Genomic DNA, 14,943 nt, shown 5'->3' with positions numbered 1-14,943 from the left:
TAGCTTAGTGGTTATGCTTGAACTATTTGCTGTGGCAGGATGGCATGTACTGAGCTTATCCAAAAACTATATGACATTATTCAGGAATTAAACAAGAGGCCTTAGGAACAGCCTTGCTTTATACTTTTAAAGATAGGAATTCACGTGGTTTAAAGGTGACCGCCATCCACTCTGATGCTGGAAGAGATACAGGGGTAAAGGCTTTCAGGAATGTCAGTAGCTCAGAACTGGTATTAGCCCACAGATAATTCCTGTCCACCAAATTAAAGTCTAGTGAGAATGGATGCATGCAGAAGTGGTGAATTATTAGGCCAGGGTCTTGCTAAAGCTGGACATTGTAAGGTTGTTATGAAACTCATTTCAAAGAATATGTAGGCAAACACAGCTCTGGGAAACTAATGCTTATTTCATCAGTTGCTTAAAACCTAACTTCACCATGGATGTGAGCGTGCTGTCGTGGTGTGTGAAATTATTTCTAGAGAACATCTCAAAAACTACTGAATGAAGACTTTTACAAAAAGGCAGCTATATTTTCTTATTAGGTCAGATACATTATCATTCATTTCAGTCTCTCAAGAAGTCAGACTCTTTTTCAGACATCCCTTTATTTTTCTTTAAAATTTAACCAGATCCCAACATCTAGCGGAGGCACAGTCCATAGGCCCCCCTCATGCAAAACCAATGGAAGCGCAAACAGTGAGCGTAATAGTTCTTCTGTGTGATCCTCACAATCCTCAATTCTGCAAGCAAACACAACTATCAAAAAAAAATTCTTCCAGGGTGATTATTTCCTATGACACAAGTATCTAACGTTATATTGTACACTTGAAACTAATATAATATTGTATGTCAGCTGTGCTTAAAAAATAAAAAATTTTTAAAGTCTTCCAGCTGATTTTTTTTTAAGCCATAGAGATGGGGAGAGCAGACAGGCAAGATGGCGTGTGTGCCTTTGTCTGAGGATTTTCTTCCACATAAACTCGTATGATAGATCTGGAATGAGACTTTGTGGGTTCAGATCCTGGCTCCACCTTTTGATTGATAGCTGTGCTATCTTGAGTAAGTCATATAACTTCTCTGAACCCCAGTTTCCTCCTCTGCAAACGGGAAACAGATATTAGCAGCCCAAGTAAAGTTCAAAGCACAGGGTTGTCACGTGGTAAGCGCACAAGTTTTTTATTTACGCTTGATGAACCCTGAGGGCCAAAGTACAATTCCTACCTGGTTAACTAAGACACATCCCACGCTTCCCACGGTCTTGCCTTTTCCCCAGCCTTGTTGTCAAGACCTTTTCTCTTAAAAATACTTTGTACCAGCCAGTAGGAATGGGTGCAGCCAGCCAGAGGGCAACGCTGACCCAGACGCCTCCAGCTTCCCCTTTGAAAGATGCGTCCGGATCTCCAGCCAGCTCACTTCTGGATCTGGCCTGCGGGTGGTGGCCTGAAGGTCTGCACACTCTGGCCCGGCGGGCGCGGCTGTGCGTGCGCTGCAGAGGGTGGTGGCGGCCAGCACCCAGCCCTTAGCCGCCGCCCCCGTCGCCGCCCCTGCGTGTCAGGTGCCGTGAGAAGCGCCGAGGGATATGACTGAAGCCGACTCTGCAGAAGCGATGCACGCAAGGCACAGCTCCGCACGCAAGGGGGAGGCGACAGCACAAGAACTTTTCAACCCCATAGAGTTCTCAGTCGCAGCGAGTTGCCTCCCCCTTCTCTTTCCCCATCTCCCTCTGGGAATCAGAGCGACCCACCCTCCTGTCCCCAGTGTTTGCCCCAGCTTGGCTCTGGGCCCAGAGCCCCTTAGGGCCTCCGAAGAGGCCAGCGGGGCCCTGCGCCTTCCAGTGGGCGGCGCCACCTGGAGGAGTTTGTACGCGAGAAATCTCAGGGCCAGCTGCGCGCCGCCAGTGATGGCCTTTGTGTGCCAAGGACAAGTCGTGGCCCAGGGCAGGGGAGAGGCGTCTTTCAGGGACTCTTGATATCGCTGTACTAGGAGAACTTTGCACGCAAAAGGACCTCATTTGAGGGCCATTTGTTTACGAGAATGTTAAGATAAAATAACTAGGGAGTCTGTCAGGCAAGATCGCCACCACAAACCGAACTTTCCTCATTTCCAAACTAACAGATTTCCTTTCCCGGCGAGGACACCGAAGGATCCTGAGCGGTGTTCTCAGGTGGACCGAAGCTTAAGTCACACGGAGGGACAGGACTTTGGGGGCACGCTCCCACGGAGAGCGCAGCGGGATGGGCAGCTTCTGTTCAGAGCACGCTTCCAGGGAAACCATGTGTCCACAATTGGGGTTGACTGTGATTAAGAACGGTTTTCGGGTAGACAAAAAGTTCAAATAGCCTCTATTAGTAAAATCACCAGCTACTTTGCCAAGGCCATCTGGGCGCACCGGAGCCGTCTCACGTGACCACCTGCGTGCGGCTGCCCATGCCGTGCGGACCGTCTCGATGCGCCCCGCCCCCTGGTGCGCTCCGCCCCTCCAGGTCCAGCTGCCTCCTCCCTCTACACAGACTTTAAAAACGGGATGGCGCGTTTTGACTCCTTCGAGTGGCTGCGTGCAAATGGGCCACGCCTCTGCGACTCCAGCTGTCAGTGCTGCTCGGGGGGCGTGAGAGCTAGGTATTGACTCCATTCCTCCAACCCCTACCTAAATCCCCACGCTGTTAGACAACCCCGACTTTGCCGGGGTTTCACGTGCAGCAGGGCTGCGCAGAGGAGTCACCTTTCTCCATCCTCATCCCAACCCAAGCTCCCCTAGCTCAGACAACGCCTCCACACTCCAGAGTGAGTGCTAAGGCTCCCCAGAACTGGCAGCAGGTGTCGGGGCGGGCGTCCGGCGTTTTGGAAGCACTCAGGTTGACCTCTTGCCTTCCACAAAAGCCCTGTCTCTTCTCGGAGCCAGCTGTCCCTCGCCGCTGGAAACCGTGCCTCTTCGCAGGTCAGTCTGTCTGTGGCATCACCTTCCCGCGGCCTCTTCTGTTGGGTTCTTGCAGATCGGGGGTGGCGTGGGGTGCAGACGCAGGGGTGATAAGCACTTAGAGGGAACTGAGCTCCACTGCCTCGATGCTTGCCTTGTTGTCCCCGAATTGCAGGAACCGTTACCCGGCTGCTGGGGCACGGGGAGGCTGAGCCACAGAGAAGCGGAAACACGCCCCTTCCCTTTGCCTTTGGGGAGTGGGTTTGGGATGGGAAAGGACGTCTCCAGCTGCTTCTCCATTGAGGCAGCCCTGACCTAACCTACTCACGACCTCCCTACCCAGCAGCATATGGTGGTAGCCCGAGCAGGTAGAGGCATGGGGCGCCGGCTCCTTTCTCCGCACACCTGAGCGTGACGCTTTTGCCCTTCTCCCTTCAGCATGACCACCAGGCTCAGCCTCGAAGACCCTCTGCTGCCGATCACGCTGTCTGCCCAGCAGACCACGCTCCTGCTGCTCTTCTCTGTGCTGGCCGCCGTGCACGTGGGCCAGTGGCTACTGAGGCAGAGGCGGCAGCAGCTAGGGTCCTCACCCCCGGGTCCCTTTGCGTGGCCGCTGATCGGAAACGCTGCGGCAATGGGCCCTGCGCCGCACCTCTCATTTGCGCGCCTGGCGAAGCGCTATGGAGATGTCTTCCAAATCCAGCTGGGCGGCTGCCCCGTGGTGGTGCTGAACGGCGAGCGCGCCATCCGCCAGGCCTTGATACATCAGGGCGCTGCCTTCGCCAGCCGTCCGTCCTTCGCCTCTTTCCGAGTGGTGTCTGGCGGGCGCAGCTTGGCTTTCGGCCAGTACTCCGAGCGCTGGAAGGCGCAGCGGCGCGCGGCACACGGCACTTTGCGCACCTTCCTTTCGCACCAGCTCCGCAGCCGCCGAGTCCTTGAGGGCCACGTGCTAGGCGAGGCGCGCGAGTTGGTGCAGCTACTGGTGCGCGGCAGCGCAGGAGGCGCCTTCCTGGATCCCCGGCCGCTGACCCTGGTGGCAGTGGCCAACGTCATGTGCGCCGCGTGCTTCGGCTGTCGCTACAGCCACGAGGACGCAGAGTTCCGCGAGCTGCTCAGTCACAACGAGGAGTTCGGGCGCACGGTGGGCGCAGGCAGCCTCGTAGACGTGCTACCCTGGCTGCAGTGCTTCCCTAACCCGATACGCACGGCTTTCCGAGAATTCGAGAAGCTCAACAGAAACTTCAGCAATTTTATCATGGACAAGTTCCTGAGGCACCAAGAAAGCTTTCGTCCAGGAGCCCACCCTCGCGACCTGATGGACGCCTGCATCCTCTCGGTAGGAAAGGAAGCTGCCGAGAAGTCCGGCGACAGCAGTGCGCGGCTGGACATGGACTACGTGCCATCTACTGTCACCGACATCTTCGGCGCCAGCCAGGACACTCTCTCCACCGCGCTGCAGTGGCTGCTCATTCTTTTCATCAGGTAAAGCCCCCGGGAGGCGTCAGTCCGGCCTTCCTCCCCCCCCCCCCCCCCGTAAAGGGTGGGGTGGGACTGTGAAAGGCTGAGTTCGAGAGCAGCGCGAAGGGAGGTGTGGAAGTTTCGCTCCAGGAAGCCACCTTTCCATTATGTAGTACGCCCGCAAACCGCAATTCAGGAAGGCAAGGTGAGGGAAGAGACACGTGCGCCCGCACACCCCACCCAGCCGGAGCAGGACCTCTCGGCATCTCCGATCTTGTGGTTGTCTCTCCTAGTGGGGACACACTTGTGAGAAACCCCTGGGTGGGGATTAGGGGGGGATGATTTACGTGCCCGCAGATCAGTCCAGATCTCTTTTTCCGTGCACAGGAGAAGCATAATTGGAACGATTCCGAAAGAACGGGTAATGCGGTAAATATGTTAAATAAGCACAGCAGCCTAATCGGCTCTGCCGGTCATCCGCGCAGATGGAGGCCTCCTGGTCCTGGCGCGAAAAGCCAGCGGCCCCTCCGCGCTTTAATCCTGAGCAAAGAGCGAGCTCAGAAGCCGGCCCAGAGGCCCTCAGACTGGGCCCCGGGGATGGTTAGCGTGCGTGGAAGTTTTAGGAGGGCGGCCAGAAACCAGGGCATTGTGCTGGATATTGTAAAAGCATCGCTCTAGGAGTAAGAGAAGTGTCTTACGGGTAAAGACCTGGAGAAACAGTCACTTTTATGGAGCCCAGAACAGCATCCAGACAGGCAAACCGCGGGTCTATGTGGACCCCTCTGGCCCCTGGGCCTGGCGCGGTTGGTTAGCTGGTCCCCAGTGCCCACCTTGATTAAGGTCACAGATCTTAATGAAGCCAAGTCAAACAAGTTCCCAGTATCTCTTGTTGACGGATTTAACAATTAAATAAATTCCACATAGGAAATACTCGTACTAAAAAATTAGCCACAGTTTATCTTAACGTCACATTTCACTGGAGGCTTGTATTTTGTCAGGCAGCCCTACCCCGGGGGCAAATGTGTTGCTCGTGGCAAATCTTGATTGCCTGGAGAGACCAGAAATCCTGGTTGTGACATTTCTTGGCGCACAAGTTAGCAGTGGGAAATGCAGGATCTGTTGGCACCTCCGATATTGAAAGACAAAGGCAGCTTCTTAGAATCCCCGGCAAGATGCAACCCTTAGGTACTATTGTGTGGCCACTTTCACACGTTGAATCTTTTGTATGTTTGAAATTGTTTCTCAGTATTATCACCGCAGAAACACCTGTGGGGGAGGCAGAGAAAGCCAATAGAGAAGTCAGTAATGGGTCAGAAAGAAGACATCCCCAGTAGGTCCTTCGCATCCCTGGATAAACGCGCCATCTTTTGAAAGATTTTCTTTTTCGTGAGAAACAGATTGGGCAGAGAAAGGAAATAAAACAGTTTTGGGGTCACTTGCAACTCAGTACAGCTGATGAGTACGTTTTTTCTTCTTTTTGGTGACAAGACAGTATGATCAGTTGGTACGTTATACTAACCATTTCTGGACGAGCATGTAAGTCTTATCAAAACACGTAAATTGCGTTTATGTACTGTCTGTGGCTGCTGTCACACAACAGCGCAAGGCAGAGGTGAATAACTGGGACAGAGAGCATTGTTCCACAACCTAAATATTTATTATTTGGCTCTTTATGAAAAAGCGTGCAGATCCCTGAAGTGTAGGGCACTAGCAAAGCAGTTTTTCAAACACCCGTGATTTCCTCACATACACGCTTAACTTGGTTTCAGGGTTGCAATAATTATTTATTTTTTCTTTTTTTACTTTTGACATTTCCACTTATTGTAATGGACATTTTCCCCATCTTTAAACTCTATTTTAGTAATTTAAAAAATTTTATTTCATTTTATTAATAGATTGCTAACATGTCCACTTTAGTAATTGTTGATGGTTACATAATATTTTGCCATAATAAGATCTCATTATATATAGCCATTGCTTGAGTTTTAATGTTGCTCACATTTTTAAAATTTCAGCCATTGTTGTGGTTATATAATTTTGTACCTGTTATTTTCTGAAAATACATTGCTAGGTATGGGTTACCAGGTTTAAAAAGACTGATGAGGGAGGGGTTACCCTCATGGATCTTTTCTGGTAGTAAGATTTTGTTGTCCAAAAGAATTCTGCTAGTTCATGTTCCTAACAGTGAATGAGTATTATAACTGGCATCATAATCTCATGAACATTGGGGATCTGCTTTCACATTTAGAAGATATGTTGCTTCATCTATCAGCATACCAGTTATCCTTGTATAAATGAGAACGGGAGGGAGATGAGGGGGAAAAGGATCTGCTTTCAGAGCTGCATTTTACCTTCTGTGGGCCCTGGGTGCCTTTGTCTTGGTAGATGCCCGACTCCATAAAAAAGAAAAAATTAAAATTATATTATATAAGCGCATTGGTATAAAGATAAATATATTAATATAATTAAAGTATTTTCTTTGATCTAAAAATTCATTGTTTTTCCTCTGACGTAAAAAACAAAACGAAGACATTTTCTCTGGCCTCTGAAAAGTATTTCGGGTCCTAAGCGTTGTGCCTGCTTTCTCCAATGGAGAGGTTGGCCTTGTTCCTTATCATACTTCTCCGGCTGATGAAACTTGGACAGTTTTTGACTTGGGAAAGAGAGCATTAGCCATGAGAGGCTTATGAAAGGAAATGTAACTATTAATTGACCGATCTTGTAATTGAGTGAGAAATTAAGAGTTGTTTTAGATTTTGGGGGCGATGTGGAAATGTTAATTTAGTCACTGATGCGGATAAAGAAAGCAGGATGAAAGTAAATTGTAATGTGCTTTCTAAATGAAAGAAGAATGAATGTTCCTCACTTATTTCCTCCCTCTGCGTTAAAAACTAAATAGGTACCCTGACGTGCAGGCTCGGGTGCAGGCAGAACTGGATCAAGTTGTGGGCAGAGACCGTCTGCCCTGCCTGGAGGACCAGCCCAGGCTGCCCTACGTCATGGCCTTTCTTTACGAAGCCATGCGCTTCTCCAGCTTTGTGCCGGTCACCATTCCTCACGCCACCACTGCCAACACGTCTCTTTTGGGCTACCACATTCCCAAGGACACAGTGGTTTTCGTTAACCAGTGGTCCGTGAATCATGACCCAGCAAAGTGGCCTAACCCAGAGGACTTCGATCCCGCCCGGTTCCTGGACAAGGACGGCTTCATCAACAAGGACCTGACCAGCAGCGTGATGATTTTTTCCATGGGCAAACGGCGTTGTATCGGGGAAGAGCTTTCCAAGGCGCAGCTGTTTCTCTTCACTTCCATCCTGGCTCACCAGTGCAATTTCAAGGCCAATCCAGACGAGCCCGCAGAAATGGATTTTAGTTACGGTCTGTCCATTAAACCCAAGCCATTTAAAATCAATGTCACCCTCAGAGAGTCCATGGAGCTCCTCGACAGGGCTGTCCAAACGTTACAGGCCGAGGAAGGCTGCCAGTAAGAAGCCAGAAGCAATCTGTAATTTTAGAAGTACTCAAGTTTTGGGGGGTAGGGACCAAAATTTTCCAGCTTCTCTGGGCCACTTTCTCAGCCTCTAAAATGAGCACAAATCAACCAAGTATTCTCAGATCAGCCCTGGGCTGTGCAGGAGCTTGGGGAAGATTTTTTTTTTTTTTTGAGTCAAAGAGTTAAAAGGCCCAAAGAATTTTTATACATACGTCGAATGCTGGTAATAATTTCTCGAGGGAACATTCTTTAGAGATAAAACACATACAAGCCCACATGCAGAACTACCTGATGAAGAGGTACTTCCAATACCAGGCCGTTGTGGGTGGGACCTGAAATTGATGTTGTGAACATCAATAGAAAACCGCATTAAGCAAAGTTTCAGAATATTGTTGAATATGTGAAGGCAAATAATTTCAGGATAAGACATGTGATTGAGAGCAAGAAAGAAAAGATATGAACCAGAAATTTCCTTCTCACCTTGTCAATACAGCAGCTTAGTTAGGCTGTGGTATCTGTGGATGAGTTTATTTTTTTTGCCTACTGATGCGCTTTCTTTTACTTTTGTTTGGGTGACTCATAATGCCATTTGCTGGAAAAGAAATCAATAGTAGTTGGTTTAGTGATTATAGTGCATTTCAGTGATTTATCATGAATTTTAAAATGTAAGTTGTTAAATTGTAAGACATCCAAAGCTATACTGATTGACAAAGTACAGAATTTCAATCATGAGAAATGCTGCTTCCCACCAAAAAACAAGACTTACCAGCCCAGCTAAGCTTTAAATTATGTGATTGCAATGTGCTAATTTCAATGCTTTGCATAGGTTTAAAAAAATCACCAAATAGAATTCAATATATGTACATATATAATTATTCATAAGCAATATGTATTAGTTATTTTATTATTAAATAGTATTGTTTTGAGCAAGAAAAGGTTGAATAATTTATGTCTTTTATAATATCATAGAAAATTGAAAAGTACAACTAATTGAGCTAATTTTGGCTCAAATACATGAAATAGTTAGATTAAATCAACTACCCATTTTTGACGTGGAGACCAAGTTGAAGCAAAGCCTTGTCTCTCATCCAAAGCTCAAATGACAATGGGAGAATCTAAAAACTGGGTCTGTAGGATGTCTTCCTTATTACTTTACAATATATTTATTAAAATGATAAATATATAGTTGACCTAGTTCCTGTGTCATAACTCCAAACTCTTAGCATGCTTAAGTTTTAATTTAATTTTAAAGACATTGTGACTACCAAGCTCCAGCTGAAGTTACTGGAAACCTGACCATTAGCCATTGAAAGGCAGAGAAATGTCACCTGTGTTTCCTATGAATCTTGAACAATGCAACAAATTACTTGGATGTTTTCTTTATTAGGAAAGAAAAGGGGAAATTCCCATTATAACAGACCTATTTTTTCTTTTAAATGGTTAAAAAAACCCAGCATTGATGTCAGCGTTTTGGAAAGTCAGAACCAGAAGGGGATCATGGGAGGCTGTCAGGGGTGGGGACTGCTCCGCGCGGCACTGGAGCTGATCGGAGCAGCCGACTGTGTAAGACGGTGACCCAGTGAGCCGTCGCTTCGGTGACTGTGAAAACATGAAGCTTGAACAAAATGTATATGTTTAGTTTATGGAAATAATCCAGAAACCTTAAAGAAAATGATGGACGATTGCAAGAGTACCAAGTGAAGTTTAAAGGCTTAACGTTCATTGCTTGTAAACGTCCGAAGGAAGTTGTTCAGTGGCCTAAGAGCTTACAGCTTGTTTAATGAAGCTTTTGGAATCATATCAGAATTATCAAGGAAGGAGTGTACCGTGGCTGTGTGTCTGTCTGTGCGGGGCAAGGGGGGCTGGTAAGAGAAAAGAGTGAAAAAGTGAAAAGGATGAAAGATGGTTAAACATTTCCTCACTTATTCCAAGTTAATTAATTTAAAATATGAATATTTAGAAAAAAGATATTTTGTATTCCAATATTAAATCCCAAGCAGACTTTAAAAATCCACAATATTTTAGACCTATTTTGTAATTTGAAATATTTTCTTAGCAAAAATTTCACATAATTATAAAGTCTCCTAGCTGTACCCCTTGAATATGAAAAACTGTTTGTGCCAGTATTTTTAAAGGCACTGTAAAGTCAACTATAGAAGTAAGGCTTACCAATACATTTAAATTTTTTTGGCACTGGCAATTCCAAAATGTTATTACCTACTCCCCTTACCCGTCCAGCAAGGCTGAGACAGCAACTTGGGGCTGCTTTAGCCTATTTATCCTAGGAGACATGTAGCAGCACAGTATCATATTTTGCTGTGTATACTGCACACCCACATTTTTGTGCCCATTATATATGGGATTATTACACCCATGGTATGTAATTATTATCCTCATATATAGTATGCATTCTTAATTTTCCATAAAAAATTTGGACAATAACTCCACATGATATACGGCAAAATATGTAATCATTTACCAATCTGGATGTCTCATTAACTTCATCTGATCCAGATGTGCTATAATCTGTTTTTAATGTAGTTTTTATGTATGTGGGCTTAATCTGGTTAATCTGGTGCTTTTGGCAATGAGAAAGCTGTGCATATATAGAAAAAATTCAGGTGGGCACTTGGAGGTTAGCTGGCTTATTTAATATGTTTATAGCCTAGTTAAAGGAAAGAAAGCAAAACCAAAACCAAATAAAAATAACCAAATTTGGAGGCTACAGTAACCACATTACTGGCTTAATCAGAAAACCTTATTTCTGCCAGAGGAAGAATGCATTTGCTGGTCACCATTCTAGTCAGACTATCTACTCCAGGTGATTGCAATAAAGTATATTACTTATTAAATTCTTCCTTTATATATTAAAGCTTTGACTATGTAAGAAAATTGCTTTTTTTCCAAAACGAAAAGATGTCTCAGGTTTGTTTTGTGGGTTATCTAAAAGCCTTCATGTCTCAGAACTTAGCCTTTACCTGTGAAATGTTATTATAGCCTTAATATTTTCATATTAGATCTATATTAGATCAGATAGTTGCATAGCATTATACAGGGTCCAGCAGAAGTAACGCCATTGAGTGTGGTTGGTAGGGCATGTGAACGTCTCACATGAGATGGACAGCAATTCGAACATTTCACCTAAAATGTCATATGGTGTGCTTGAGTATGATATTGTTATGTTACAGAATTACATGCTTATGATTTTGTAACAAAAGATTTTTATGGCATAACAAGGGGCATTATTTGTGCCAGACCCTGTATATTAATTTGTGTGTGTTTTAGTTAGGACACTAATGTGTGCTAAAAGGTATACTTTATTAGATGTTCATAACTCAAGGGTATCTTCTTATTTAACCCTTTCTTATTTTTGTATTTTATCATGTATGCTTTTAATACGTACATAGTGACTATAATGCATAATTGTACCTGAAATGGATTTTGGGGACACAGCATTAATATGTAGCTTTTCCTATTTGATATACCAAATTAAAAATTCTGTATCAGTATTTACCTATAAGAGGACACCATTACCAAAATAATAAAAACCACTTTCACATTCTCGTTGTGAAGTTTTACTTTATGTTGTAGCAAATATAGTCTAATGCATCTATTCATTTCAACTACTATTTTTAAGTTCCTCAATTAAAATGTGGCATTTTAAACATTTTATTTAGCCATTCCACATTTTAGGCATTTTTGCTTTTTTTCTTTCTTTCTTTTTAAATAGGCTTTCGGTATTCAGTTTTGTACCAAATTCCTGACCATGTACAGAACCAACTCAGATGTTAAATTTGAATAGCAAAAAACAGCCATCAATGTCAAAATTAATGGGAATTGATTTTTAATTTTGAAAGTTTGAATAGATTGAGACTTTAAGACTTAGGCCTTATATTTCTGCTTCATCTAAATAACATAGAACACATTATTTCCCCCCTTAACAGCACACAGCACATCAATCTTTCCCTGGAGTATTTCATTTATTCATTTTCTTTTTTTTCACAGGAAAGCCTTTGCTTTTAATTTGGTTGATACATTCATTCATCCATTCATTTTTTAAGGTACATATATCTTAAGTACAATTAATGTCCAATAAAATAGAACAGATGAGAGTCTTCTATAATACATTGTATGGAAGTATTTTTCTGCTGACTTTTACTGGTGAAAGCACTGACTTCCCAGGGCCCCTGCTGTGAACCCTCAGGCCTTCACCGGTCCCCCTCACAGATGGCAGCTTTGTGCAGGGCCAAGGGCCTTTATTTCTTGGAGACTTTAGCTCCCATTACTGTGAAAACAAGAAAAGAAATTGTCAAACAGGGTTGGATTCTGCCCAATCAATGTGCTATAATAACAGACTGGAGCACTGGGTAGGAAATGAATGCAGCTTGGGACATAGACAGGTGTGTTGCTGCAACCTCATCAAGGTCATTTCTGTAAACCTCAGAGCCAGTCAATTTTCCTGCACAAGGATTATAGAAGTTTTGCTGCTAATTACTCTCCCTTATTTTGACTCAGTGACTCACATACTCTGCTGTCCAGTTTTGACCTATGAGCTACAATTCCTAGAAAAGGGAAGGAAATTAATACATTCAGAAGCAATTATTTTTAATGCAAAATATCAGAGGAAAAGCTATAGGCAAACAGCAGCCTGTGCCTGTAGCTCCTCTATTCACTCACATACAGGCTGTGTGAGCTTCATGAGCACTTTTGAATATGTGCCAGGTAAGAGAGGAAGAAATGGAACTAAAATACGTTGAGTACTTATTTTGCATGTATCACCATGCTAATCACTCGAATGCATTATGACGCAACAATCCTGTGAGGGGGTTAGTAATGTAACATGCCTAAAGTATGCATTTCGAAGGGGCAGTGACTGGGTTTTCCTTAGAGATGAACTGACTCCAGCGCTTGTCTTCCTGCTACAAAGCTGGTCACTCCCCAACCTGCCTGTGTTTGGGTGCATGGTCTATTGGTCTGTTTCAGTCCCTATGATCCTTGGAGTTTCACAATGTACCTCCTTTGTTCAGGGCGCATTCCATACCACGGTCAGAGAGTAAGTGCCAGAAAGATTCACAACACTCCTCTCTCCTGAGGAAAATATCAATTTGTTTCCTATGCAAAAAAAAAAAAAAAAAAAAAAGAAAAAGAAAAAAAGAAAAAGAAGTCATGCTTTATCTTACAATCCCCTAACCTTTATCCTATAATCCATCTGGGCCAGGGATCCAAAGGCCTTCCATAGGTTTAGTTGCTTGTGCAGTAGCCTGATTGGAGAAATCTCTCGGAGAGGGCTGCTTCACACAGGATGCAGGCTCATGCGACCAATCAGAGCCTCTCCTGCTCTCAGAGACCTTGACTAGGATGAAAGCTGAGAGCACTGGCCAGAGAGAGACAGAACCAGGGCATGAATGAAACAAGGATGTTGACGAGAAGCCTGCCTCAGAAAACAGCATAACCGGAGCACCTGGAACTGGTTTTGGACCACTTGCGATCCCTTGTGGTGATGAGAGGGCAAATAAACTAACTAAATATTATACTAAATATGTAACAACACAGTATTGCACAAATTACCCAGTATTACAGCACAAACCTAACAGCCGCTGAGACCCCTTCAGGTTGGCTAAGAGTCTCTCCACAACCCCCAAGAATCTTCTAGCCTCTTTTTACATAATTTTTATTGTGTTTTTATTTTTATTATTATTTTTTTAGAGAGGGAAGGGAGGGAGAAAGAGAGAGAAACATCAATGTGCGGTTGCTGGGGGTCATGGCCTGCAACCCAGGCATGTACCCTGACTGGGAATCGAACCTGCGACACTGGTTCGAAGCCCAAGCTCAATCCACAGAGCTACGCCAGCCAGGGGTGTTTTTATTTCTAAAAAATTAAAACAAATTCTACTTTGTTTCTGTCCTCTCTCTCAATTGTTTCTCTCCCTCTCAATAATGCTTAATGTGTACTTTTTGTTTTTATATGTGTTGATCGATGAATGCCAGCAAAATTTGTACTACTGTTTTGTATGCACGTGTTTTTCATGTGTGCAAATGCCGTACATATCTCTGCTGCTTTGTGGCCCATGGCATCCATCGATCACATTTTCCCCAAATGCTCTTTTGGAAATGGGCACCCAGATGGCCTCCAGCATTATGCATCCCCAAATCATGCCGCCAGGAGCTTCCTTGTATGTGTTACTCATCATCACTCCAAAGTGGAAACAACCTAAATGTCCTTCAACAGGAGATTGGCTAAACCACTGTGGTATTGTACAAGAAAACGATACTCAGCAATAGAAATAAATAAATAAATAAATAAATAATCCATGCAACAACTGGGACAAATCTCAAGGGAATAATGTTGAGTAAAAGAAGCCAGCCTCAGACCCACGGGCCCAGTTACATGGATGGCAGTCTCTAACGAACAGAGCTAAAGTGATGCAGAGCAGATCACTGGTTGCCAAGGGTGACGAGTGGAGGGAAGGTGTGACTCCAAAGCATGATGAAGTTTTTTGGGGGGTAGGGGTGGTTTCTGATTGTAGTGGTGGTTACATGGATTTAGATGTGTATTAAAATCCATAAAACTATATCTTGAAATAGATTTAAAAAATTCTTCTTAAAGGAGAGTGGGTGCAAATGAGTTTACCTGAAGCCAGATTGAGGTGGGCAGATAGCAGGGCAGCTGCTGGCAGACACAGAGACACTGTGAGACACTGGTCCGGCCCAGCTGTGTGAACCAGGGCCACGGCCTGTGCTGAGTCAGTGCAGGCTGAGGGAGAGGGTGGTGCCAGGTCCTCGGGACAGAACCCCAGCTTTGGGGATGAACAATAGTAACTGTAGCCATGGGCTGGCCCGTGCCACTCAGGGCAGTTGTAATTCAATGCCATAAGTATGTATTGAGCTCCTAAGTAGTAGCAAGCACTGTTCTGGACACTGAGGATATAACAATGAATAAGACAGTTAGGCCCTGAACTCATAGAACTGATATTTTAGTGGGGTGGGTGGAAAGAGAGAAAATAAATAAGATTTTAGCTCATTGTAAGTGTGCTGTAAAGACAATAAAACAGTGAGGAGTGAGGAGGATGTGTGT

General features: G+C 44.8%; 1 protein-coding gene and 1 long non-coding RNA gene across 2 annotated transcripts; one reads left to right on the top strand and one right to left on the bottom strand.

Moving 5' to 3' along the window:
* Positions 1 to 588: 588 nt before the first annotated feature.
* LOC118501055 lies at positions 589 to 2,344 on the bottom strand. Its single transcript, XR_004903621.1, has 2 exons — positions 1,222 to 2,344; positions 589 to 1,097 (listed from the first exon to the last, which is right to left on the bottom strand). It is a non-coding gene; the product is annotated as an uncharacterized LOC118501055 (long non-coding RNA).
* A 198-nt stretch (positions 2,345 to 2,542) lies between these two features.
* LOC114500131 (cytochrome P450 1B1) lies at positions 2,543 to 10,563 on the top strand. Its single transcript, XM_028516728.2, has 3 exons — positions 2,543 to 2,938; positions 3,356 to 4,399; positions 7,275 to 10,563. The coding sequence occupies exons 2-3, from the start codon at positions 3,357 to 3,359 to the stop codon at positions 7,861 to 7,863; spliced, it is 1,632 nt and encodes a 543-aa protein (XP_028372529.1). The 5' UTR covers positions 2,543 to 2,938; position 3,356; the 3' UTR covers positions 7,864 to 10,563.
* Positions 10,564 to 14,943: the final 4,380 nt, after the last annotated feature.

This window comes from Phyllostomus discolor, chromosome 6, assembly GCF_004126475.2.
Source record: "Phyllostomus discolor isolate MPI-MPIP mPhyDis1 chromosome 6, mPhyDis1.pri.v3, whole genome shotgun sequence".
Lineage (NCBI taxonomy): Eukaryota > Metazoa > Chordata > Mammalia > Chiroptera > Phyllostomidae > Phyllostomus > Phyllostomus discolor.
This window is presented reverse-complemented; position numbering and strand designations above follow the sequence as displayed.

Coding starts and splice junctions, on each gene's coding strand:
- LOC114500131 (XM_028516728.2), top strand. CDS start 3,357: ATGACCACCAGGCTCAGCCTCGAAGACCCTCTGCTGCCGATCACGCTG. Junction 4,400..7,274: donor CTGCTCATTCTTTTCATCAG/GTAAAGCCCCCG, acceptor AAAACTAAATAG/GTACCCTGACGTGCAGGCTC.